General features: G+C 39.5%; 1 protein-coding gene across 3 annotated transcripts in view; it reads left to right on the top strand.

The window, feature by feature from the left end:
• The window catches only part of DPP6 (dipeptidyl peptidase like 6), a 1,325,443-nt gene that overhangs the window by 1,252,757 nt on the left and 48,349 nt on the right, over nucleotides 1-24,337 (top strand). For all 3 annotated transcript variants that reach the window (XM_072652136.1, XM_072652135.1, XM_072652137.1), the window contains exon 17: nucleotides 2,402-2,449. In XM_072652136.1, the coding sequence (XP_072508237.1) occupies nucleotides 2,402-2,449 (48 nt within the window). The remainder of the gene's footprint in view (nucleotides 1-2,401; nucleotides 2,450-24,337) is intronic.

The raw sequence follows: 24,337 nt of genomic DNA, 5'->3' as shown, positions 1-24,337 counted from the left end.
ATAGACTTAGGACTTAAAGGGACCTCAGAGATCACCTGGTCCAAGTCCCTCACTTTATAGATGAGGATTTGGGGGTCCATAGAGTTAAATGACTTGCTCAAGGGTCACACAACTATAAACTTGCACAATCAGGATTCAGATCTAGATTCTCTCATTCCGAATCTTGAATACTTTTTTTCTGTGCTCTGCTGACTCTCTGTAAGGTGGGTGTGTGGTTCTACCTTAAAATAGTTCTTTCTTGATTGAAGAAGTTGCTTGAAACAAGCTCCCATTCCCTAAGGGCCTGCGCTTCTCCTTCTGTACTATTTTTTCTGACATTACTCCATGAAACCCTCCCCTGCTGCTTTGGACCTGGTCTCTTAGACTGTCTTTAGAAGCAGCTAGATGCTACAACAAATAGAGAACTGGGCCTGATGTCAGAAAGACTTGAGTTCAAATCCAACTTCAGATACTTATTAGCCCTATGACCTTTGGCAAGTTTCTTAAATGCTGCCTCAGTTTCCTCATCTGTAAAATGGGCATAAGAATAGCACCTACTTTCCAGGGTTGCTGTAAGGATGAAAAGAAATAATAATTTTAAAGTACTTAGCACAGTGCCTGACAAACAGTGCTATATAAATCTCAGCTCTTGTTAACTCAGTGTGGTCCTATGAACTGGTTCTGACTTTAGAATGGTATTCTATTTTTGCTCTCAGGCCATTGCCTTTACACAAAATACCTTCCCCCTCCACATTCCTGCCAGGAATATTCTCTACCTCACAGGCTTTTAAATTAGGAATTGAGTAAAGAATGAGTGTGAGCTAGGACTGAGGATTGGTAGGACGTGAATGGTTAAAAGACAAGGAGGCAAAGGACTTAAAGATGAAGGAAAATGCATAGTGCAGCTTGTTAACCATTGGGTCAGGATTGTAAAGGGAGGAAAGTGAGACCAGAACAGGAGGGATGGACTGGGAGGATTATGGGAAGGAACAAGAGGAGGTTATAATGATGGCCAAAAGTCATTTAGAAGTAATGGTGTAAGGATAGGAGATTAGGATCAGAGAGGGTAATTTTGGAGTTCTGGATTATAAAAGTGGATACAATTATAAAATGTAAAGTTTGAACACCCCTGTGAATGGCCTTATGTAGAATGGGAGTTGAGAAGTTGGTTGAATTGGGAGATATTGATATTAATACAAAAGTTGGCATAGAGAGGACAATTGTGAGCTTGGTACATCATTGCTAGGCTTATAAGTGAAAGAATTCCATAGACCTATTATATGTTGATTTCAGAAAGGGATTAGACAATATTTCTCACAGTACCATAGAATTGGAGAGTAGAAGGATCCTCTAGTCCAACACATGCATGTAAATATGTGTGTGTGTATATATATGCATACATATATGTATCTACATGGATGCATATGTCTGGCTATGTGTGTATGCACATACACACGCACTATCAAACTTGGTCCATCTATTGGTTAGTTTTGCCAAACTTATTTTTTCTTTCTCTTTTATTCTTTCTTACAAGGGATGTCTCACATAGTAGGGGAGGAGGAACACATTCAAAAATAAAGGTGTTGTAAAAACAAAAGAGATAAAAAATTTAAAGTTAAAAAAAGAACTAGTTAAAAAGGAGTGTTCTAATTCAATCTTATTCTGTATTAACAGTTAAAAATTGATTAGAAAGTAAAAGCTTACCTTACATGTATCATATTTAAGTGTATTATTTTGTAATGTTTTTATACTTTGCTGTTCTCATAAATGCATGCTATTTAAATTAACCATGAGTGGAAATCGAGTAAAGCAAATGCTTTGTAGTTTAAACTGTCCAAATCAGGGTACATATGACCATCCGGTGGCAGCATACCCCATTTGCCAGAAAAACACCAAAGAGAGCTAAACAACTTCATTATTGCTGAACTGAACATGTAATGTGCACATTTACTGGGCTGTGTCCTTTGGAGCACTAACTCTCCTGACTGCATGGGTACGATGATTGCATCCATAAATCTTGACCAAAAGGAATGTCTGTTTGGGTGCCAAGCACACAATATGTTTCAAGGCATGAGTAAAATGCAAATGCTTTGTGAAATAATGTTTTTTATGTCACTAGGATAATCTAAGAACAAATGGTTTTAATTGTGTTTGTTCTAATTAAATCATTTACAAAATTAGAAAGATGTACATTTAACAACCCATAAACACAGACCTTGACAATCCCATTTGCCCCATATATCTAATACTGCCATCAGTGCTGTATTAATTGCCAAATGAGTTATTTCTTTGATATCTGGAATCCAATTCTCCAGTATCTGATGTTTTGTAGTTTTCTAAAAAGAAAAATGGTTTATATTTTTGTCTCAACTAAATGCTTTATTTCTGTTGTTTTTTTCCCTCTCCTCTATCATCAATCCAGGTCCCAGAGTCCCCATGGTGACAGTTCACAATACCACTGACAAAAAAAGTGAGTACTTTATGTCTTTTGTTAAATTTTGGTGGGCATTAAGGAAATTAATGAGCAAAATGGCTTACCTCATTTCACATTGGTCTAGTCTAAAGTGGAACATCAGGTCCAGAATGTTCCCTACTACGGAAGAGGAGCTCTAGTTGGTCAGTTAATGATAAAATGAGATGTAGTTCAATTCTGAATAAGTCATGCCCACAGCTGGATGGACTACAGATAGGGTTGAATTACAGAAGAATTAATGTCGTGAAAGCCAAAAGCAGAGAGCTATTCCTCTACCAATAAATGTCAGGACCTGTTCTACAACTTAAAGTCTTAGAATTCCAAGAGCTTAAGTAACTTGCCCAAAGTCACAGATTCTGAATAGACCAGAGGCATGATTTGAACTTGGCTCCTGGTTCTGAGGCCAGCTCCCTATCTGCTATACCACATTGCCCCTCTCAAAGAGGAAAGATCATGGACAGATTACATAATTTCTGATCTTGGAGAGAGTCTCCTCATCGGTGGGATAATAATTGACATTTCCTGGGGATAGGACTGTGCCTATGGTTTCAAAGGCCTTTGGGAACCCCTACATGAGAAGACTCTACCAATGCAGATCTTTAACAGTCTTAAAGAGTTGCCTAGAACAAGAGATCCAGTGATTTTCCCGGAGCCACATGGCCAATATATTTCAGAGGAGAGACTTGAACTGAGATTTTCCTATAAGGAGTAAATAAATTTAAAAAGAGATTTAAAAACCCAGAATGTTTAAGTTGGTTTTCCTAAGTGAGCCTTTATACTGTAGCTAAAGAGTGTTGACAGAAGAGATAGCATTAAAAGACAAGTTAGAGTTTGGTTTGTTGTGGTTGTTGTTTTTTATGGCAAGGCAGGGAGACTGAAGCATTCTCTTATCTGGGTGGCTTTCTCTGCTTGTGTCCCCTGTGTCATCTGTGACCCTGAACACGTCTTGTATACCGGACTTGGCTGCAAGTTGTCCCTGTTTCTGAAGAGTGTCAAATGACTTGTCTTTTTTGGTATCACAAGGTCAACCACAACTGGATCTCTTTGTTGTTGAGTCATTTCAGTTGTGTCTGTCTCTTCATGACCCCATTTGGGGTTTTCTTGGCAGAGATACTGGAGTGGTTTGCCATTTTCTTCTCCAGTTTATTTTACAGATGAGGAAACCAAGGCAAACAGGGTAAAGTGACTTGCTCAGCGTCACACAGTATCTGAGACCAGATTTGAACATAAGGTCTTCCTGATTTCAGATCTGGCACTCTATCCGCTGTACCACCTAGCTCCCCTCCTCCAAGCATGATTTATATGCAATTTGAAATCTCAGAGACAACCCAAGGTAAAGCCATGATATAGATAGTTTGTCCTCACTCTTCTCCTACAACTCCTGTCTTCCATTCTACCCGCCCTGGTCCTGCTCTTTACCCATGATTCCTATTAATACTTATCTATTAAGGTCATTCTTTTAAGCCTTATGAGGTGACTGGCATTTTGTAGCAGAATGAGAAGACAATGACTTAATGAGAACTCTGTCCACTGTGGCACTAACGGGAAACATTGGGATTGGGGTGGGGGGCAGAATTTTCAACATTTCTCAAGTCCTTTCATGTATTTGACTACCCACTTTGCCTGAGTCACCCCTGCTAACACCACAACAGACATGGGGATTGGGGATGTACAAAGCAGCAAAGAGGAAAGAAATAGATTCATAAAAGATGGAAGTTTTTTAATTACCATATAGATGAAGAATTGAACCTAAGAAACCCTCAATTATTCTGAACTGTTAGACATTTTAAAAATTGAGAAAAATATTGGTTTATCCACTCACAAGGGGAGTGGATAGTCAAGAATGAAACATTGGAGAGTATATATCATTGGGTGGAGGGAAGGTGACGAAACTGGTAAAGGGGATGGAGAAGAATTTAGGAAAGGGCAAGAAAAACCAGGTGTGGTGTCTCTGAAGCCCAGAGGAGAAAGAATCCATCAGGAGGGGATTATCAGTGCCCAAAACTAGAGAGAGGCCAGGGAACATGAGGATTTTTTTTAATGATTTGGTCAGTAGGAGTTAATTGGTGAATTCAGAGTGATTTTGATAAAACAGTGAAGATGTAAACAAGATGGAGAGATGTTGAAAAGAGGGTGAAGTATAGGTTTTTGAATATAGAAAATTTTTGAGGAAGAGGAAAATGATACTTGAATGGGGAAGAGTCAAGGGAAGGCAAATTACATGGTCAGTTTGAGTCTATAATACACATCCTTGTCTATAATAATGCCCTTTCTTTGAAAAATATTAATGAGGCATTCATCCTTGGAGCAAGCTTGTCTCAATAGTCTTTGTTTAAAAAACAAAACAGAAATACCAAGCAGAGCCTTCAAGTATGACACATTTTCATATATAATGTTAATAATTAATTTTTGTATTTGCTCATATTCAAAAGGACATAAATAATTAACTTATTTTTATGAGGTTTCTCTCCACAAAGTATATGACCCAATAAAAATACAAAACCCTCTAGAGTTCTGAAGAAATATTTTTCTGCTACTCTCAGCCTACACATTCACATTAAATAGTTTTACTAGGTACATTTGGATGATGGAAATCTGATTATCAGTCTCTTTTCCCATGCTAGACCTGAGGAGAGGAAATAAAGAGCTCACTTTGTGAGAGTTACCAAATAAGCCTTTCAAAACTCTAGATCATTTTTGTGTGTCATGGATGGACCTCTTTGACAATTTGGTAAAGCCTACAGAACACTTCTCAAAATAATGCTTTAAAATAATTGGAGGAAATGACAAATTTTAGTTAAAGATTACTGAAAATGAAGGTGTAATTTTTTTCCTACTTAAGTTCATAGATCCCCTCAAGTCTATCCAAGGATGCTTGTGGATCCCATGTCAAGAACTCTCATGCTAGGGGGTACTGTCTGGTAAATCAGAAAAGTCCTTATTTATAAAAGATCACCAATAGCCTCAAAGAGGTTTGGTCATCTGATCAAGTTATCCTTTCTCCTGGTTTCCTCCAGCAAAAATAGTTAGGCAAGACTAGTTTCCTCTCCTAGAAGATTTCCTCAAAATTCATGATCTGATTTGCAAACTGGAATGGGATTACACGTTAGTAAAATATTACTAGAAAAGTAGAAAATTTTACCAAAAAATATATGTATAACTACATAGTGACAAAGTCTTATTGACCTAATTTTAAAAACATAGATTCAGTATATTGTCTTTTCATTCTGTTATGTTCACATTTAAATTTAATTTAGGATCAATGGCAGGAAGACCTGGAACTTTCCAGAAGTGAAATGAACTGCCTCAGGAACGAGGCCTGTACAGGTGCACCATTCAGGGCCCATTAGCACTGACAGCAGACACAGCTAAGTAACATAGTACATAGAGTGCTAATATCAGTCATTTCAGTTGTGTCTGACTCTTTGGGACCTCCAATGGGGGTTTTCTTGGCAAAGATACTAGAGTGGTTTGCCATTTCCTTCTCCAGCTCATTTTACAGATGAGGAAACTGAGGCAAACAGGGTTAAGTGACTTGCCCAGGGTCACACGGCTAGTAAGTGTCCGAGGCCAGATTTGAACTCAGGTAGATGAGTCTTCCTGACTACAGGCTTGCCACTGTATCCACTGTCCCACTGAACTGCTCCAAAGTGCTGGATTTAGAGTCTGGATGACTGTGTGTAGTTCAAATCCTGTCTCACACATTTGCTAGCTATGTGACCCTGAACAAGTCACTTAGCCTCTCTCAGTCTCAGTTTTCTCATCTGTAAAATGGAGATAATGATAGTACTTTCTTCACAGGGTTGTTTGGAAATGATGATGATGATGGTAATAATGCAATACTTGAAATTTTGCAGAACACTTTATACTTTACCTCATTTGATCATGAAGATTATTCACCACCATCTAGCTGACTATATGAAGATAACACATAAAGCGCTACACACACCTTGAAGTGCTATATAAATGTTCTAGTTATAATCATTTAATTCATTTTGATATTTTATAATTTGTTATATAATATAAACATGTAAAATATCATTATATTATGATAATTCACTATATCCATTTCATTCATTATAATAACAATAGTAATTACTGGTATTATTGCTCTTATTAACCTACACGTGGTCTGCCTCTTCTCCTCGGGGAAGCAGAAAGCATGTCACAGCAGCCCCACCTCAGGCATATCCTTCTAGGCACCCATTGGTTCCCCCTCATCACTGGGGGTCTTCAACAGAGGCTGGAATACCACTTGTTGGGTCTGTTGTAGAGAGGATTCTTATTTAAGGGAGGTTAAACACTCGCTGGCTTCTGGTATCTCAACTCTGAAATTCTATAGCTTTCTAATTAATATTTTAGGAATAGCATCCCCACTAAAGAACTTAAGTTTAAAAAACTAAAGACTTAGTGAGATCAGCGGACTCTCCCAACACCATGTTCATTACCACAAATATTATTTCATGTGAATGTTCACTACCATTCAGTGAGGAAGACAATGAAACTCTTAATCAAATTGAAAAAGAGTTTGTCCAAGGTCATACCGTACTATATAGCACCAGGACTCTAGCCTACATTTTCTTGTTCCAAGGGCATGCCTTTCTGTTCTTTTCCATGGCACACTATGACAAAATAATCTTACCAATAAGGCAGAATGTGAGTATTAGATCACCTGATGAGGGGTCCTGTCTCACCATTCGTTACACATCTATGGGTGTCCCCTAGTAAAAAATACAAATGCCCCTCAAGGCCTATAACATATTAAACTATAATCAGATATGGACCACTTGGTCTGAGTTTCTTAACTAGCCTTAACTCCAAATCACTCTGAGAACGTTGACTGGCCAACAGTAGGTTGGCCATACTTGATCATCGTTTGGACCTGATTGGCTCAGAGTGAATGTAAATAGAAATTGTTTCTGTTTTGGACAGAATCTATGGAGGTCTTCTCCTCCTGGATTGATTTTTTTTTTTTTGACTAGGTAAAGAGGCCATTCTCTGCCTCATTTCTTATTAAGCCTTAATCACTGAATGGGCACTGTCTCAGTTAAACTGAAGCCTGTTAAAGACCTTAGTTTAAAAGACCAGCATTGCCCACTGAATCCTGAGCCATCTCCAGTCATCATGAGCTGTGTCTTACCACCAGACGGTTCCAAAGGAGGAAGCGAGGCTGCTGACTTTGCCCAGCCCTCCCTCACTTAAATCCACCTCACTTGCATGTCATGGCATCACCTCCAGGATGTCATGGTCTTCTTGGAGACCAAAAGACAAACAGCAACAAGAAGTTTTCTTTGAGTAAAATCCTGAACAGGAGATAGAAAAAGTAAAGCATGGGCATCAAGGAGAAGGGAAAGGGAAAGAAAAGTGTGAATCACTGAGCTCTGCTCAGGAAGGCTAGGCTGAGTGGGATACTGTAGGAAAACCTGGGACAGGAAAGAGATGAATATTTGAGGAAGCTTGAGGACACCTAGAAGGAGAGGGGAGCCTTGAACCTTCTGGAGAGGGGCATTGAAGGCCAGCTTTTTCTTTCTTCACAATTTTTCCTGAGGGACAATAATGAAATGTTACAGAACAAACAGAAGGGATAATCAAATGCAGTGCCACCAAACCAGAACACGGTGTAATCTTATAACAGTGCCTTAAGTATCACAAATCCTTAGTGAATCCTGATTATTTTGAATCAAAGGGAAAAAAAGAAGAAATGGGATAATTTTGGCTTTGTCAGATTGCAGATATTTGGAGTTATGTGGCATAAGCACAGATAGAACCCAAACAGCTGGGAAACTTTAGCAAGATATTTTCAGACTTCCCAAACAAAGTGGGAAGAAATGCACCCACCTCATCCTACTCCCTTGAAAAGCATTGTGTGGAATCGATCAGGGGCAGGAAGGCCCTCCAGAAATTTATTTCATTTGGTAAATGTGCACGGTTTAGTTTAAAAATAAACCAACAATAAACCCTGAATTAATAGTTGAAGAGACTAAAGTTTGGAGCCCTGACTCGGTCACTCTGGCGTGATTCCCATACATGTTACTGAATTTCTTTGGTCTTATTTTCTTCATCTTTAAAATGATGGGATTGTTTAAAGTGAACTCCTAGGTCCCTTCTGGTTCTAGAATTTTTGGGCATAACGTTCTGCAAGTAAGACTAATATCTCCATTAATGAATGATGCTGATAAATGCTCATAGCAGCTGTTTCTCATCCAGATGGCCCACCAGAGATTAATGACGCTGGCTCCGAGGTCACATTTCCATTCCCAGGATGCAGTTCATCGGCATCTAGAAAAATGAATTTATTCGGTGTGCTAAGTGCTCCCTTTCTGATAGCACAATGGATAAAGCGCTGGTCCTGGAGTTGGGAAGACCTGAGTTTAAATCCAACTGAAGACACTTATTAGCCGTGTGACCCTGGACAAGTCATTTAACTTCTGTGTAGCTCAGTTTCTAGACCTCTGTAGCTTGACTGTAGTCCAAAGATCATTTACCTTGAGCCAAGCATGAATCAGTCAGCCAGTCTTAAAAAATAAAAATGAGCGAAATGGTCATCTCTCATCCTCATTCCTCTGGGATTAACGTTTCTTAGGAGATGTAGCAAGGCAGAGTGGTTTGAGTTATGGACTTGGGCTGAGGAAATGTAGGATTTAGATCCCACCTCTACCCCTTGCTACTTCTATGACTTTGAACAATTACTTAATGACCCCTTTGAGCCTCTATTTCCTCATCTGTGACATCAGGATAATAACACCCATAGTACCTGACTCCCAAGGTTGTGGTAAGGCTCAAATGAGATGCTTGTAAATGACAGGAGTATTAAAAGGAAAGTGTATTGAATGATGAGTGCTTGGTATATAGTAAGTGCTTAATGAATGCTTGCTGATTTGACTTATGGCTTGCCTATATTATGTGGCAGTTGGCAGAAATGGAGGTGGTGGGAAAAGAGATGCTGGTTAAGAAGATAAAGGAACTATGTTTGGTACCTCAGTTTAGATCAAAATATATTAGAAGGTAGTGTGGCATGGTAGATAGAGTTCTGAACATGGAGTCTGGAAACAGTGGTTCAAATCCTGAATCTGATACTTAGCTGTGTGACTGTGGATAATTCACTTATTTTCTGAGTCTCAGTTTCTTTATCTATAAAATAAAGAAGGAAAGATGACCTCCAAGGTCCCTTACAGCACTAAATCTAGGACCCTACGATTGTACACTGTTGTTCTAGATCTTTACAGGGATGAGAAGGGCAGGGAGGAGGAAAAGGATGATCCAGAAATGTGTGGTCTCTGCCTTCAAGGAATCTACAGTCTACTTGCAGAGTCAGAGCGCACACACAAAATTTAAGTAATAATACAAAAGTTAACCATAAATATAAAACTTCTGTGAGTTCACAGAGCAGGACCTGATTAATGGCTAAATGAGAGTGCTAAGGGCTGTAGGCATTACTTGAGTTAGCTCAGACTCAGGGATCGCTCTTATCGGGCTAATCTGGAATCAGTTGGAAATAGTTGAAAAAATTTCTGAGATACAGCTCTTTGAACTGGGCCTTGACAACAAAGTGAATGAGGCTATCATAGCTGTAGCAGGTTGAGCAAAGGGGATTTTGGCAATTTAATCTGCTGAAAGAAACTTGACCAGTGTTCTACAATCTCACAGTGACACCTTGGCAGAGCTAAGGACAATGAAAACAAGTCTTCCATCCCTTCTCGTAATAACAAAACCACAGACTCAGGACCAGAGTGATGCCTACGTAAATGCCAGGGCAGGACCCTGATAATCAATGATAAGCATTTTCATGAAGAGCAGAAAATGCTAAGCAGTTTCACTGACAGAAAAATAAGTTGAGTATAAGCAACAGTAGGGGGCAAAAGCTGCCTTGTTCATAAGACCACAGGTTTTTGAAACTAAGAGAAAAATTAGAGATCCTTCCATCCCAACCCAACATTTTTAAGATAAGAGAGCCACAAAGAGGTTCCATGATGTGCCCAAGGCACTCGTTGGCACCACCAAGTCTAGAACCCTTTTCTTCTGATTCCCAGGTCAGTGTTCTTTTCACATTTTGGTTCTTAGATAATGAAATGGCCTTTTTTTTCTTTTTATTTAACTTTTAACATTCATTTTCACAAAATTTTGGGTTACAAATTTTCTCCCCTTTTATCCCCTCCCCCCCCAAACACCAAGCATTCTAATTGCCCCTGTGACCAATCTACTCTCTCTTCTATCCTCCCTCTCTGCCCTTGTCTCCGTCTTCTCTTTTGTCCTGTAGGGCCAGATAGCTTTCTATACCCCTTTACCTTTGTATTTCTTATTTATACATATATATATATACATTTATACATATACATATATGTATACAAATACCTTTGTATTTCTTATTTCCTAGTGGCAAGGACATTACTCGACAGTTGATCCTAACACTTTGAGTTCCTACTTCTTTACCTCCCTCCCTCTCCACCCCTTCCCTTTGGAAGGCAAGCAATTCAATATAGGCCAAATCTGTGTAGTTTTGCAAATGACTTCCATAATAGTTGTGTTGTATAGGACTAACTATATTTCCCTCCGTCCTATCCTGTCCTCCATTACTTCTATTCTCTTTTGATCCTATCCCTCCCCATGAGTGTCGACCTCGAATTGCATTCTCCTCCCCATGCCCTCCCTTCTATCATCCCCCCCACCCTGCTTGTCCCCTTATCCCCCACTTTCCTGTATTGTGAGATAGGTTTTCCTACCAAAATGAGTGTGCATTTTATTCCTTCCTTTAGTGGAATGTGATGAGAGTAGACTTCATGTTTTTCTCTCACCTCCCCTCTTTATCCCTCCACTAATGAGTCTTTTGCTTCCCTCTTTTATGAGAGATAATTTGCCCCATTCAATTTCTCCCTTTCTCCTCCCAATATATTTCTCTCTCACTGCTTGATTTCATTTTTTTTTCTAAGATATGATCGCATCCTCTTCAATTCACTCTGTGCACTCTGCCTCTATGTATGTGTGCGTGTGTGCATGTGTGTCTGTGTACTCCCACCCAATACCCAGATACTAAAATGTTTCAAGAGTTACAAATATTGTCTTTCCATGTAGGAATGTAAACAGTTCAACTTTAGTAAGTCCCTTATGACTTCTCTTTGCTGTTCACCTTTTCATGGTTCTCTTCATTCTTGTGTTTGAAAGTCAAATTTTCTTTTCAGCTCTGGTCTTTTCATCAAGAATGCTTGAAAATCCTCTATTTCATTGAAAGACCAATTTTTCCCCTGAAGTGTTATACTCAGTTTTGCTGGGTAGGTGATTCTTGGTTTTAGTCCTAGTTCCTTTGACTTCTGGAATATCCTATTCCATGCCCTTCGATCCCTTAATGTAGAGGCTGCTAGATCTTGTGTTATCCTGATTGTATTTCCACAATACTTGAATTGTTTCTTTCTAGCTGCTTGCAATATTTTCTCTTTCACCTGGGAGTTCTGGAATTTGGCCACAATGTTCCTAGGAGTTTCTCTTTTTGGATCTCTTTCAGGCAGTGATTGGTGGATTCTTTCAATATTTATTTTGCCCTCTGGTTCTAGAATCTCAGGGCAGTTTTCTTTGATAATTTCATGGAAGATGATGTCTAGGCTCTTCTTTTGATCATGGCTTTCAGGTAGTCCCAAAATTTTTAAATTGTCTCTCCTGAATCTATTTTCCAGGTCAGTTGTTTTTCCAATGAGATATTTCACATTATCTTCCATTTTTCCATTCTTCTCTCTTTGTTCTGTGATATCATGCTTTCTCGCAGTCCTTAGCCTCCATCTGTGCCATTCTAGTTTTGAAAGAACTATTTTCTTCAGTGAGCTTTTGAATCTCCTTTTCCATTTGGCTAATTCTGCTTTTGAAAGCATTCTTCTCCTCATTGGCTTTTTGAGCCTCTTTTGCCAATTGAGTTAGGCTAGTTTTCAAGGTGTTAATTTCTTCAACATTTTTTTGGGTCTCCTTTAGCAGAGAGCTGATCTGCTTTTCATGCTTTTCTTTCATCTCTCTCATTTCTCTTCCCAGTTTTTCTTCCACCTCTCTAACTTGATTTTCTAAATTCTTTTTGAGCTCTTCCATGGCCTGAGCCCATTGGGTGGGCTGGGACACAGAAGCCTTGATTTCTGTGTCTTTGCCTGATGGTAAGCATTGTTCTTCCTCATCAGAAAGGAAGGGAGGAAATGCCTGTTCTCCAAGAAAGTAGCCTTCAATAGTCTTATTTCTTTTCCCTTTTCTGGGCATTTTCCTAGCCAGTGACTTGACCTCTGAATATTCTCCTCACACCCACCTTGCCTCCTGATCCTCCCAGCCAGCTTTGGGGACTGAGATTCAAATGCTGCTTCCAGCCTTAGGGCTTTCGGCAGGGGCAGGGCTGCTATTCAGTATGAGATTATGTTCAGGTGGTCAGGTTGGAGCAGGGCCGCCTCTCAGGCTCAGTTCCCTCAGGGGGTTTATGCACAGACCTTCCACAATGGATTCAGGCTCCTGCCCGCTTGGGGAGCCCCTGTCTGCAGCCGCCTCTCAGCTTCTACCTCCCAGGGGGACCCGAATCATGGGGGCACCCCACTCCCCTCTCGACCCGCCAAAGAGACTCTCTCACCGACCCCCGTCACCTGTGGGCACAGGGACTTGTGCGGCCGCTGGACATCCAGTCCCTGAAGCCTGCTCGGGTCTGTTTCTCTTGGTGCCGTGGCTGCAGCAGGTCTGGTCTGGGCTGGGCTCCACGTGTGCAGCGCGACGGACCTTTTGCGAGAGGTTTGCAGGTCCCTCCGGAACAGAAATCTCCCTCGCTCCAATATTCCATGGCCTCTGGGTGCAGAATTCGCCATGAGTTACTCCCCTGTAGCCATTCTGTGGGTTGTGGGTTCGGAGCTATGTGTATGTGCGTCTTTCTACTCCGCCATCTTGGCTCCGCCTCGAAGCTAAAGATGGCCTTTTTTTTTAACCTTCAACTAGTGCCATTCCTGAACTCTAACCTTGGTCAGTCATTCCTAGGAAAGTATAATAGGAAGCAGGAGTTTTAAACTTAACTTCCATATACTCAGTTTTTAAAAAATATTTTGATAGCTCTATTTCAATATAATTGGTTTCTTTTGTAATTCTGTGTGTTTTATTTTATGGCATTTAAAAGCGTTATTCAGAGAAGGGATCTATAGGTTTTACCAGACTGCCAAAGGGGCCCAAGGCAAAAAAAAAAAGATTAAGAAACCTTGGTCCAAAGAGAAATTGAAGAGTGTTCATTTATCAACACTCTGGGCTGATCTGAGGCCCACAGTACCTCAGAGGCCTAATCACTAGTGACTCAGTGTTACAGATAAACATCTTTGACAGTACCTTCTGAATCTTGGGTGTACTCAGGACAGTTTGGTGGGCACTGACATAAGCATGTTATGGGGGATCTCATTATGTACTTTACTGGTTACAAATTGTAATTCTGCAAGAATGATGGAATGAGTAATGAATAGTTGGCTATGAAGATAATGCTGAAAAACTATTCGAATCCTGTGCTTTCTTCACTGGCAAGAATGATATTCAGACTAGAAAGGCACAGCAAATATCTTAGAGAAGAAATTGAAGGCCATAATAAGGGAAGAAATAGTAAGAGAACAATTAGCCTCTTAAATGGATTTGAAGGTTCAGAGCTCATACCATACTACCCTAAACTCGTCCAATCTCATTGTATCTCTGAGGCTAAGCAGGCTTGGACATGATTAACATGTGGATGGGTTACCACTTGAGAATATTAAGTGCTGTGTGTAGGTTTTTGCTTTGAGAAGCAGTATGGTATAGGGTAGAAGGGTTAAGTTCACAGTCCTTGGCACAAAACTCCTGAGTATTTCCTGAACCAGATTAAAATTTAGTTGGGAAATGTTTAGTACAATAAACATGGGATGCAACATAAATAATGTGATTTTTTAAATCAATGTTCAACCTACTGGGATCTATTTCTATTGTGATACCACTAGTATAATAGAAGACCATTGAACTTGGAATCAGGGTGACCTAAGTTCAAATCCTGTCTCAGATATTTGTTAGTTGTTTGGCACTGGAAAAGTTACTTAACCTCTGTTTCTTGCTTTGTAAAATGAAGCGGCTGGATTCAAATGCCTCGAAGGTGCTTCCAGCTCTAAATCTATGATCTGATAATCTTACAAATTAGACACAAGACACAAAGTAAATTTGCAGAGGTGATCAAAGAACCATTATCGTTCATCTTGGAAAAATTACAGGAAATGAGAGACGTTCCTGAAAATTAGGATGAACAGATGTTGTTCCAGTTGTCATAAAGGGAAAAAGAGGGTGTCTCCTGAAAACTAAAATGAGCCCCTGCCAAAATACAAAAATAAATGTTTAAAGAGATGGAATAATGGAGACTTAAAAAAAAAAAAAAGACTACTGTGAGTTAAGGGATGTTATTCCCATTTTGTAGATGAAGAAACTAAGGTAAAAGAGATTGTAATTTGCCCATAGCCACACAGGTAATAAGTGTAAGAGGTAGGATTTGAATGTATATTTCTCTCCAGAATCCAGGGCTATCCACCATACCACCTCTCTACCTCCAAACTAATCCTTTGCTTATAAGATGTTACAGCCTGTTCTCACCCAACATGCCTCTCTCCATGGTGCTTGGTGATTCTCAGCTTTGGTTCTTCAGAGACTGTAGTTTTCCCTGCCTTAAAATCATACACCATCATGAGAAGAATGTTGGTATTAAAAAGATGGGACACTGTCTCAGGGAGAAGGCTATCTTTTGATAGATTGTTTGACCATGGCAACTCATACAGGGACATGTACTGAAAAATAATGCTGACTGTAGAACATAGTCAGGTTTTATACATGCCAAACTTGGAGGAAAAGAAAAGCCCTCTCCTGATCCAATATAGTCACCATCCCAATCTGTTTTGTCCTATCATTGTGTTTATTGAACTGTGCCCTCCATTCCTACGTCAGCCCCAGACATGTCCCAGACCAAGAGGAATATTCACTGTATTTATGATGTCTGTCAAAGGGGTGATCTCTTGGGGTGAAGAGTGCTGAATACATGTCAGATGACCTATTGTCCCTGAACTCCCCACTCAGAGCTGTCACTCATCCTACCCAGGGCACAGTGTGGTCCCATCAAAGGATCATCACAACACCTGCTGAAAGACTCGGGTACCGCCTTGATAGGGACTCATGTAGAGTGAACCAAGACAACAAAAGCATTGTCAGAGTGGCACTTAAGGGAAAGCACGAAGCCTTTGCCTTGTGCCTTCAACTAGTGGAGCCCTTTCATCATCACAGAGGCCACTGGACAAGTTCCAGGCACATCCCAGAAGCAACGGATTGAAGGGATCATCCCTGCAGTCATGTTTACTTTTGTCTAGAAGTTTAGACCCATCCTGCTGTTCTTTTCTAGTCAGAACTCTGCAAAACCCCCAAGCTGCAGAATCCTCCTTAACACCTGGCTTCATTAGATCAGAGCCTACAGCACTTTGGACAGACAGGCAAATGTGGATCTAGAGATATTTGGTGGAAGGGTCTGGGAACAAAGGAGCATAGTGCAGGTGTGGAAACTTCCATTGTGAGTCTCAGAGTCAATGGAATATCATGAAGTCTCAGCCTCCATTTTCTGAACCTTCTATTCCTCTACATAGTCACCTTGCCTTCCCAAGTTTCTTGCAATTCATTTAAACTTAATTTAATCAAGCAAGTATTTGTTAAGTGCCTGCCATGTTCCAGGCACTGTTCTGGGCACTGGAGATGCAAAGACTAGAAAGAAACAGTCCTTTCTTAAGGACCTTAAATTCTTCTTAAGAATACAAGATGTGCACAGATTAAGTAAATACAAATTAATGCAATGTTAATTTCAGCAGGTCACTAACATCTGGGGAAATCAGAAGAAGTCCTTTCTTAAAGGAGGCATTTGAGCTGATACTTAAAGGAAGCTAAGGGTTCCAAGAGACAGATATGAGGAAATAGATCATTAACGAAAGACTTGAGGTAGAGCCTATGCAAAGGCACAGAGGTGGGAGATAGGTTATTGTGTATATGGAATAGCAAGAAGGCTGGTTTCACTATAGAGGATATATGCTGATGGAGTAATGTGTATTTATCTTGGAAAAATATGCTGGAGCTGAATTGAGAAAGGTTTTAAATGTCAGACAGTGGAAGCTGTATTTCCCTTATTCCACCTTTCCCTGCTTCCCTTATCAAATGTTGACCTCAGAAAATGCTAGTCATAAACTCTTACACCTTAGTATGAATGTAACCCGCTATACCCCAACTCACAGAAGTATTTTCAAGTTAGTTCTTTTGCCCCATCTTTGAATAGCCCTTATTTTAAAAGATTTTACACATCACTCTGTAGGCAGGGAGAGTCGTTTTGGAGTAAGACCCAAGAAATCATATTAAGTAGGCAGTTTGCTTAACCTGTGAGATAAAACTGTCTTCCACCCCACTCTCTTCCACCCCACTTTCAGTCGGAAGCAGGAGGAGGAGGAGAAAGAGGAGAAGGTACAAGAGAGAACATTTTTATAGCATCATACGCCAGGCACTGTGCTAAGGACTTTACAATTCTTGTCTCATTGGATCCCCATAACAACCATGGGAAGTAGATGCTATTATTAAACCCATTGTACAGATGAGTAAACTGAGGCAAACAGAGGTTAAACTATTTGCCCAAGGTCACACATTGCACCACCTAGCTGCATATACCTAAACTGTAGAAATATTTTCAAGTTTCCTCTGCCCCATCATTGCATATGGAATAATGGAAAGAACTCTGTCCTGGGCATCAGGAGATCAGTCATAGCGCTTTCCCCTCTCTGGGCCTCAGCTTGTTCACCTGTAGAATGAGGGCGTTGAATTAGAAGATAATGTCTCTCTCAGCTCTAACTTTCTGTAATTCTCTGACTTCAGAAAGGGCTACTCCACCCTTTGTCAATTAACCAAACAAATAGTTCTCCAGTCGGGAGTAACCCTCTCCTTTCCTGGACTTCTTGGGATGACATGGAATACACACTTTGTTGCTGTTCAGTCATTTCAGTTGTGCCCTACTCTTTGTGACCCCATTTGGGGTTTTCTTGGAAGAAATACTGGAGTGGTTTGTCATTTCTTATTACAGGTGAGGACACTGAGACAAACAGCAGTTAAGTGACTTGTCCAGCGTCACACAGCTAGTTTATGTCTTAAGGCCAGATTTGAACTCAGGAATATGATTCCTCCTAACTTTGGGCCCAGCACTCTTCCTACTCTGCCACCTCACTGCCCACACACACATACACACACACAGTATATGTGAGTATATATCTACACACAGAAGTGTTGTGTAAATACGTACAAGATGCACTCGTAGTTGGCCTCTTCTAAATCATGTACATGTTTTTAACTGGTCTATGGTATTTTGGGATTTTCCCCCCATGTATTTGGGGATGAAGGAGAAGAATGGTTTTTTGAGACCTATTACTTATGGAACAAATTTTCAAAGAACCAGATCCCTCTTGTAAAGTCAGTAGGCAGGTCAAAGAAGTTAAAGGCAATCTGGAACAGAGTGAAAGAACACATCAAAAGGGAATGGGAGGGAATGTGGACAAGAAATTCACTTCCAGGCAAAGTAACAGGTCTTAATTTATTAAGGTCCTCTTATATGTCCAGAGCAGTGCTAAAAATTATGGAAACATATGATAGGATTCCTACCTTCAGGAAACCAGCAGATTTATTCGATCATTCAATTCTTCAGTTATTTATTAAGCAGCTACTGTGTATTAAGAGCTAGGAAAGATGCAATGTTTAAATAAGGCAGAGTCCCTGCCCTCATGGAATTTATAGTCTATTGACTTCAAACTTGTCCTTTAAGCTTATCAGAGTTTAAATTGAACTAAGACTTTCTGGACACTATCTACAGGATATAAAAAATTGTGTGAACACATAAAGAAGAAATGAAGTACCTTGCACAAAGACTTTAACAAATGTTTCTTGAAAGAGATGTTAAGCTATGGGATCTCTCAAGAAGGAAAAGTCATTATTGACTGGAAATGGAATTAGGGAAGGTGACAGGAAGAGTTTCTTGGATAGATGACATCTGATTTGAGCTTTAGACGATGAAAGGGAATTCAGTGGGCAGAGATGGGAGGGAGACATGGCAGGTATTTGGAAGAGCGTAAGTATGCACCCAAGAAAAGGAAGGTTTGAGAATCATCTGCAAAGAAATACAAATTGAAGCTATAGAAATGGATGAGATCACCTCATGGGCTAAGGAGGACCTTGGGGAATATACCCATCCTGAAGGATGAAAATAAGAGGAATCCAAGAAAACAAATGGTCAAAGAGATAGGAGAAGCCAGGGAACTAGAAATGTCTCTGTATCCGAGGGAGTAAGAATTTCTAGTAGTAGGGAATGGTTCAACTGTGTTCAATGCTTCAGAGAAACCAAGGAAAATGAAGACTGAATAAATTTTAAAGAAAACTATCAGGTTTATTGTTTAGAAAATCGTTGATGACCTTTGATAGACCAGTTTCAATAAAGTGGGAGGTATATTCTCCCACAGCAATACCCAGTGCTTTGCACTGCAGTGGCAGGGTTTGGTAGGAGAAGAAGTTAGAATTTCAACATTCACTGACTCATTCCGAAGCTTACTCTGCTATACTCCTAAAAATGTTGTTAAAGCAAGGGTCCAGTATTAGACCCAGTGGTCCAACTGTTTGCCAGAAACAGAAAAGAAAAGTCACCTAGTAACCAAAGGAACCAAAATTTTCTAGGATTAATTAGTAATTTAAAATACATTTATATGTATACACACACACAAACACACATGCATACTGAGGGCCTACTCTTTGCAAAGGACTGTACTTGATACTAGAAGTGATACAAAGTGTAAGACAGAGTCCCTTCCCTCAAAGAGGGGTAATGGTGGCTAGTCATTGTCCTTCATTCTCCAAGAGGATCAATATGATATTACTATACTTGAGTCAAGATCCGGTGTGGCTGATTGTAGCTGATCAGACCAATACGAGTTTGGAAGACTGCTACAGATCAGAAACAAATGGTTCATGTGAACATTTGGAATGGAGATGTCTCTAAATTTGTACACCTCATGCATTAAGGAAGTTACACTCTAATTGAAGAGATGAGTATATAAGCAAGGTAACTAACAATCCAAGGCAGCAAATGTTATTTACTGATAAGCAGCATAGACAATAACTGCAGGTGTGGGTCAGACTGAATAATTTCTGAGATCCTGTCTGACGCTGATATTCTCTGATCTGGTTAAGTTCTGAGGTTTACAGAAATCAAGGAAGGCTTTACATAAAAGATAAGACTCCTTGATGGGATTTAATAGTATAGGTAGGACTCAGACAAATGGAAAAGAAGAAATAAGGACGTAGCAAGGTGAGAATGTATAGCCCCACCTAACTGGAGTAGAGGGTTTATATGAGGGAATGATGAGAGATAAGGCTGGAGAGAGATGTACCCCACATTTTGGAGGACCTTGAATGCCAGAATGAAGAGTTTGAACTGGATTCAGTAGCCAAATGAGATTTGACAGGATAAAATATGATATAGGGGATTTCTGTATCAACAGAGGCCCTGAATGGAAAAAAGCTCTGGATATGAAGAAAGGGCAATCACTTTTTTCTTATTTCAGGACTACAGATTTGAAATTACTTTTCTAACTCTTCTCATCCTTTCTTTTACTCATCTGTGCCTTCTGTACTCCAAAGCAACTCCAAGAATATTCTATTACATATATAAATATATAATGGTGACATATATATATATACATATACACACAAATATATAATATATATGTATATATTTCCCCCTCTAGAAAATCTTGTCTATAAACAGAGCCTGCAGGGTGTCCACAGATGTGATTCTGAATTATTGAAAAGCTGGTTCCTTAAGAATGTAATTATGGTTGAGACTAAAGCATAATCATAAAATGCCTATGTATTCAATCCACGTATTCCACAAGCCTGCTGTTTGTGTATTTCTGTCTGTAATGAAAATATAAAAGAATATGAAAGAATGAAAATATGAATACCAAAGTATGAATGAGATTTCATTATCGCCTGATCTATAATATACTACCTCTCTCCTCTGAAGAAAACAGAGAGGGCCTCTGAGTTACAAGGTAATATGTCCCATGACAGGGACTCTCCTGGAAGCTTATTCATGAATCTCAAAATTACTGTGTTGTCTAGTTGCCTCTTTTTTTTTTTTTTTAGTCCACAACAAGAAATAGGGTCTCCTTGGCAGAGTGGATGGGGTGCTAGACTTTGGAGTCAGAAGACTTAGAATTGAGTCCTGATTTTGCCTCCAGATAAGATACTTTAAATCTCTGAGTCTGCAGGTTGTAAGTTCCTCAAGGGCAGAAACTGTCTTTTTCCTTTCTTTGTCTTTTCTCTTTTGCCAGTACTTAGTGCCTGTCACAGAACAGACGTTTTACAATTGCTTATTGACTGAATTATTGACCTCTCAAAGGGAAATAATAATAATTGTGCTAACTTGCCTTGTATTGACTCCATTGTGACAGCCAGTTGATGGGAAGCCCAGTGAGTTAGTAGTCTGCCAGTATTTATACCTTAGATGGATATTTCAAACAGGTAGGAAGCTAGGCAAAAATGAACGAGAGGCAAACAGTAAGCTAGGCCACATTTATAAAATCATGCCGTGCTTTGAAGGACCCCAGTCATAGCACACTGTTACCCTAGAAGACTCAAACAGTGCATCGGAACCAAAGCACAATGAAAAGATGTGGAGAAAATGTAAGTGGCCATGTTCTCTTCTGTGCTAGAAATAGCCAGAAGAAGGAGGTGGTTCATATGTTGAATGACAGATTCTGGATTCCTAAAGGTCTTAAAAGTCTAGAACAGTAGGTCAAATCTAATAAAAAATGAAATTTAATTACACTGAATTCAATGAATATTCTCTAAGTGCCTATTGTATCCAAAGCACTATGATGGGTACTAAGAATATCAAAACAAAAACTGCCTCCAAGTTGCAGTTCCACAAGGGGAGTCAACATGTACACGAATATGTGAACTCTCAGGTGATTTGAGGGTGGATCAAGTACTAACAATTAAGACCAGGAAAGTCTTCATGGAGGAGGTGTTATCTGAGCTGAGAGTTGAAGAAAACAAAGATTATGAGAGGGAGAGATAAAGTGACAATGTGTACCAGTCATGGTGGATGGCTGAAGGCACAAAGATGTAAGATAGATCATGGAGTTCAGGATACCATTGGTAGTCCAGTTTGCCCAAGACAATGAGTGTCTGAAGAGGAACAGTGTGAAATAAGGTTGAAGCCAGATTATAGAGGGCCTTCATAATCAGACTGAGGAAAATATATTTTATCCTAGAAACAATGGGAAATAACTAAAGGTATTGGAGTAAGAAGGTGACGTGATCGGACCTCTGCCTCTGAATTCTCATTTGGGAGCTAGGTAGAAGGTAAATTAAAGATGGGAGAGACTGGAAGTAATAGCGCCACTTAAGAGGCTGTTGCAGTTGTTCCAATGAGAGGTAATAAGGACCAGAACTAGGGATGTGAGTTTGTAAGTGATAGAAGGGGAAGGATATAAAAAATACCGTAAAAGCAGAATTCAAAAGATTGGAAAAGGGGAGGTAAGGAAGAGGGATGGAAGGCAAAGTTGACTCCAAAACTGCAAACCCAAATAACAGGATAATAGTGTTTCCCTCAGTAAAAATAAGGGTATTTGCAGTAGGGATGGTTTGGGGGATTTGGGAGGAAGAGGTAATCAGTTTGGTTTCAAATATGTTGTGTGATATGCTTATAGAATCTTTAAGAGATATTCAGCAGACAAGTGACTACCTAGGACTATATATTTATAGTTAAATATATAGACTTAATAAAGACAAATATAATCTTACATTTAGGTTTAATTTATCAACTCCACAAGAACAGAATGAAGCGGATATGTCTAAATAATAGTTTGTATGGGGAAAAAAACCACTGAGGAAGACTATAAGCTCAACAGTGAGCTGTGGTAGAGACATAGCAGTGATAGCATAAGTAGCAGCAGTAGTTAGTGGCAATGATAATGAAAAAGTTCGTCTTAATCTCTAACAGTGGAATCATTCCAGTCAAAATGAGAAGGTGATTGTTTCACTGTACTCTGCCCTGGTCAGAACACATCGGAAATGTTGCATCGTGTGCCACATTTTATAAACTTAGCAGATGGTGTTTTCAGGATATAATTGTATTTGCTTTTTAAAGAACAAAATAAAGAATTGTCAAAGGCTCATTGTGAAGTGTGAAGAAATCTTAGGGTCTACACCTATCTCTTCTTAAGAAATAAATGCTGGTCTCTTATTTGTTTTTACTCCTGATAGCTTTTTTTTTTTTTTTTACAAGGGTTACATTGGACTTTGTTTAGTGCCATGGACCATTCTCCTCTCCTCTCCAAAAACAAACAAACAAACAACTAATCAGCATCATACTGAACATACCATGGACTTGCCCTATTGGAAACATTTGTGTGTATATGTGTGTGTGTGTGTTTGTACACGCATCACCTCATCAATAAATCTGCAAGTCCTTATTGACTTTTCACCGTGTTCATGTTACAGATGGGGAAAATGAGGCAGAGAATGGTTACGGTTATTGCCAAACTAGCATAGGCAATAAATCGCAGAGCCCTGAATTCAAAGCCAGCTCTGACTCCAAATCTATTTCTCCTTCTAATACACCATACCCCTTTATTCCTCTGACTGATAGCAATAGATGTGAAGAATGCCTTGGTACTAGTGATCCAAGTTACCTAGGACACATTGGTTGCCCGAGATGGAGGCATTTCCCTCTAGCAGGTATTTGTCTCTGCGTTCTCACTGTGCCCAAATCTGATCATGGCTAATTGCATCAAATATTAGAGGGGGCTCACATTTAATTAAGGAGTAGTCATTTGTCTGATGCAGACTGGAGGTCCCCGTGGTCCTAAAAACCAAAGGAAGAGCTGTTCAGGGAATACACCAATCTTTTCTTATTTCCTCAGCTATGCTCCTGCCTTCTTTGGATGCAATTAAGGGGACAAATAAAGTGGCTTAACTCAACTCCCCTGTGTGACAGCCCGCTCTCTGCTGATAAAACCAGTTGTGTGGGCAATCATTAAAGGAGAAGCCTAATATTTAACTACATTTAATAGTCTGTTGCTTGTAGTGCTTCTTGTGAAGGGGAGGATTTCAATAGAGACGAGTCAGCTATTCAAGGCCATGTTGAATACCTAGTGAGCGATTATAACCCTATGCATAGCCACGTAAAGTCAGATTTATAGACTGTTGTAATTGGTAGTGGGAATGTTTTGAAGACATGCCTGTATTCTCATTCACTCCAGGCAGGCCTAACTTAATAAGGAACCTAAACAAAAGTAAACCTTCAGTGTAGAATTTTACCTTCAAGAACTCCATTTAGTGTTTCTGTGTCTTCAGGAACTCCATTTAGGATTTTTGTGTCTAATTCTTTCTAGAAAGGCCTGCCAGCAACATAAAAATATATATTCATTAAAAACACATTTAAGTCAGATTCTGTTGGGATTATTATAACCGCCCTGTTGTGCTTGTCATATCGAAACTCAGGCTAGGATTTTAGAGCTATCAAAAAAACTGAGAGATTGTAGGATCATAAATCCGGAGCTAGAAGAAACCTCAGAGGCAAGAGTTCAGCTCCCTCATTTTTTAATTTTAATTTTCTATTTTTTAACTTGACAAACAGTAACATTAGCACTTTTATAAATGGATAACAAAAAAGATTATATGTGGAGCTATGGATTTCCATCTCACACAGCTTGTGTTTTTCAGCATGTAATAAATTCAGTAGTTTCGAAGCGGTCCTCCTTATACATGTTTCCCTCTGAACTTCTTTTGTGCAGTTAAGTACTACAGCAACATGCTTTTCTTTCT

Source organism: Notamacropus eugenii, chromosome 3, assembly GCF_028372415.1.
Source record: "Notamacropus eugenii isolate mMacEug1 chromosome 3, mMacEug1.pri_v2, whole genome shotgun sequence".
Classification (NCBI taxonomy): Eukaryota; Metazoa; Chordata; class Mammalia; order Diprotodontia; family Macropodidae; genus Notamacropus; species Notamacropus eugenii.
The sequence above is the reverse complement of the archived record's forward strand: the minus strand, read 5'-3'. Positions and strand labels throughout refer to the sequence as shown.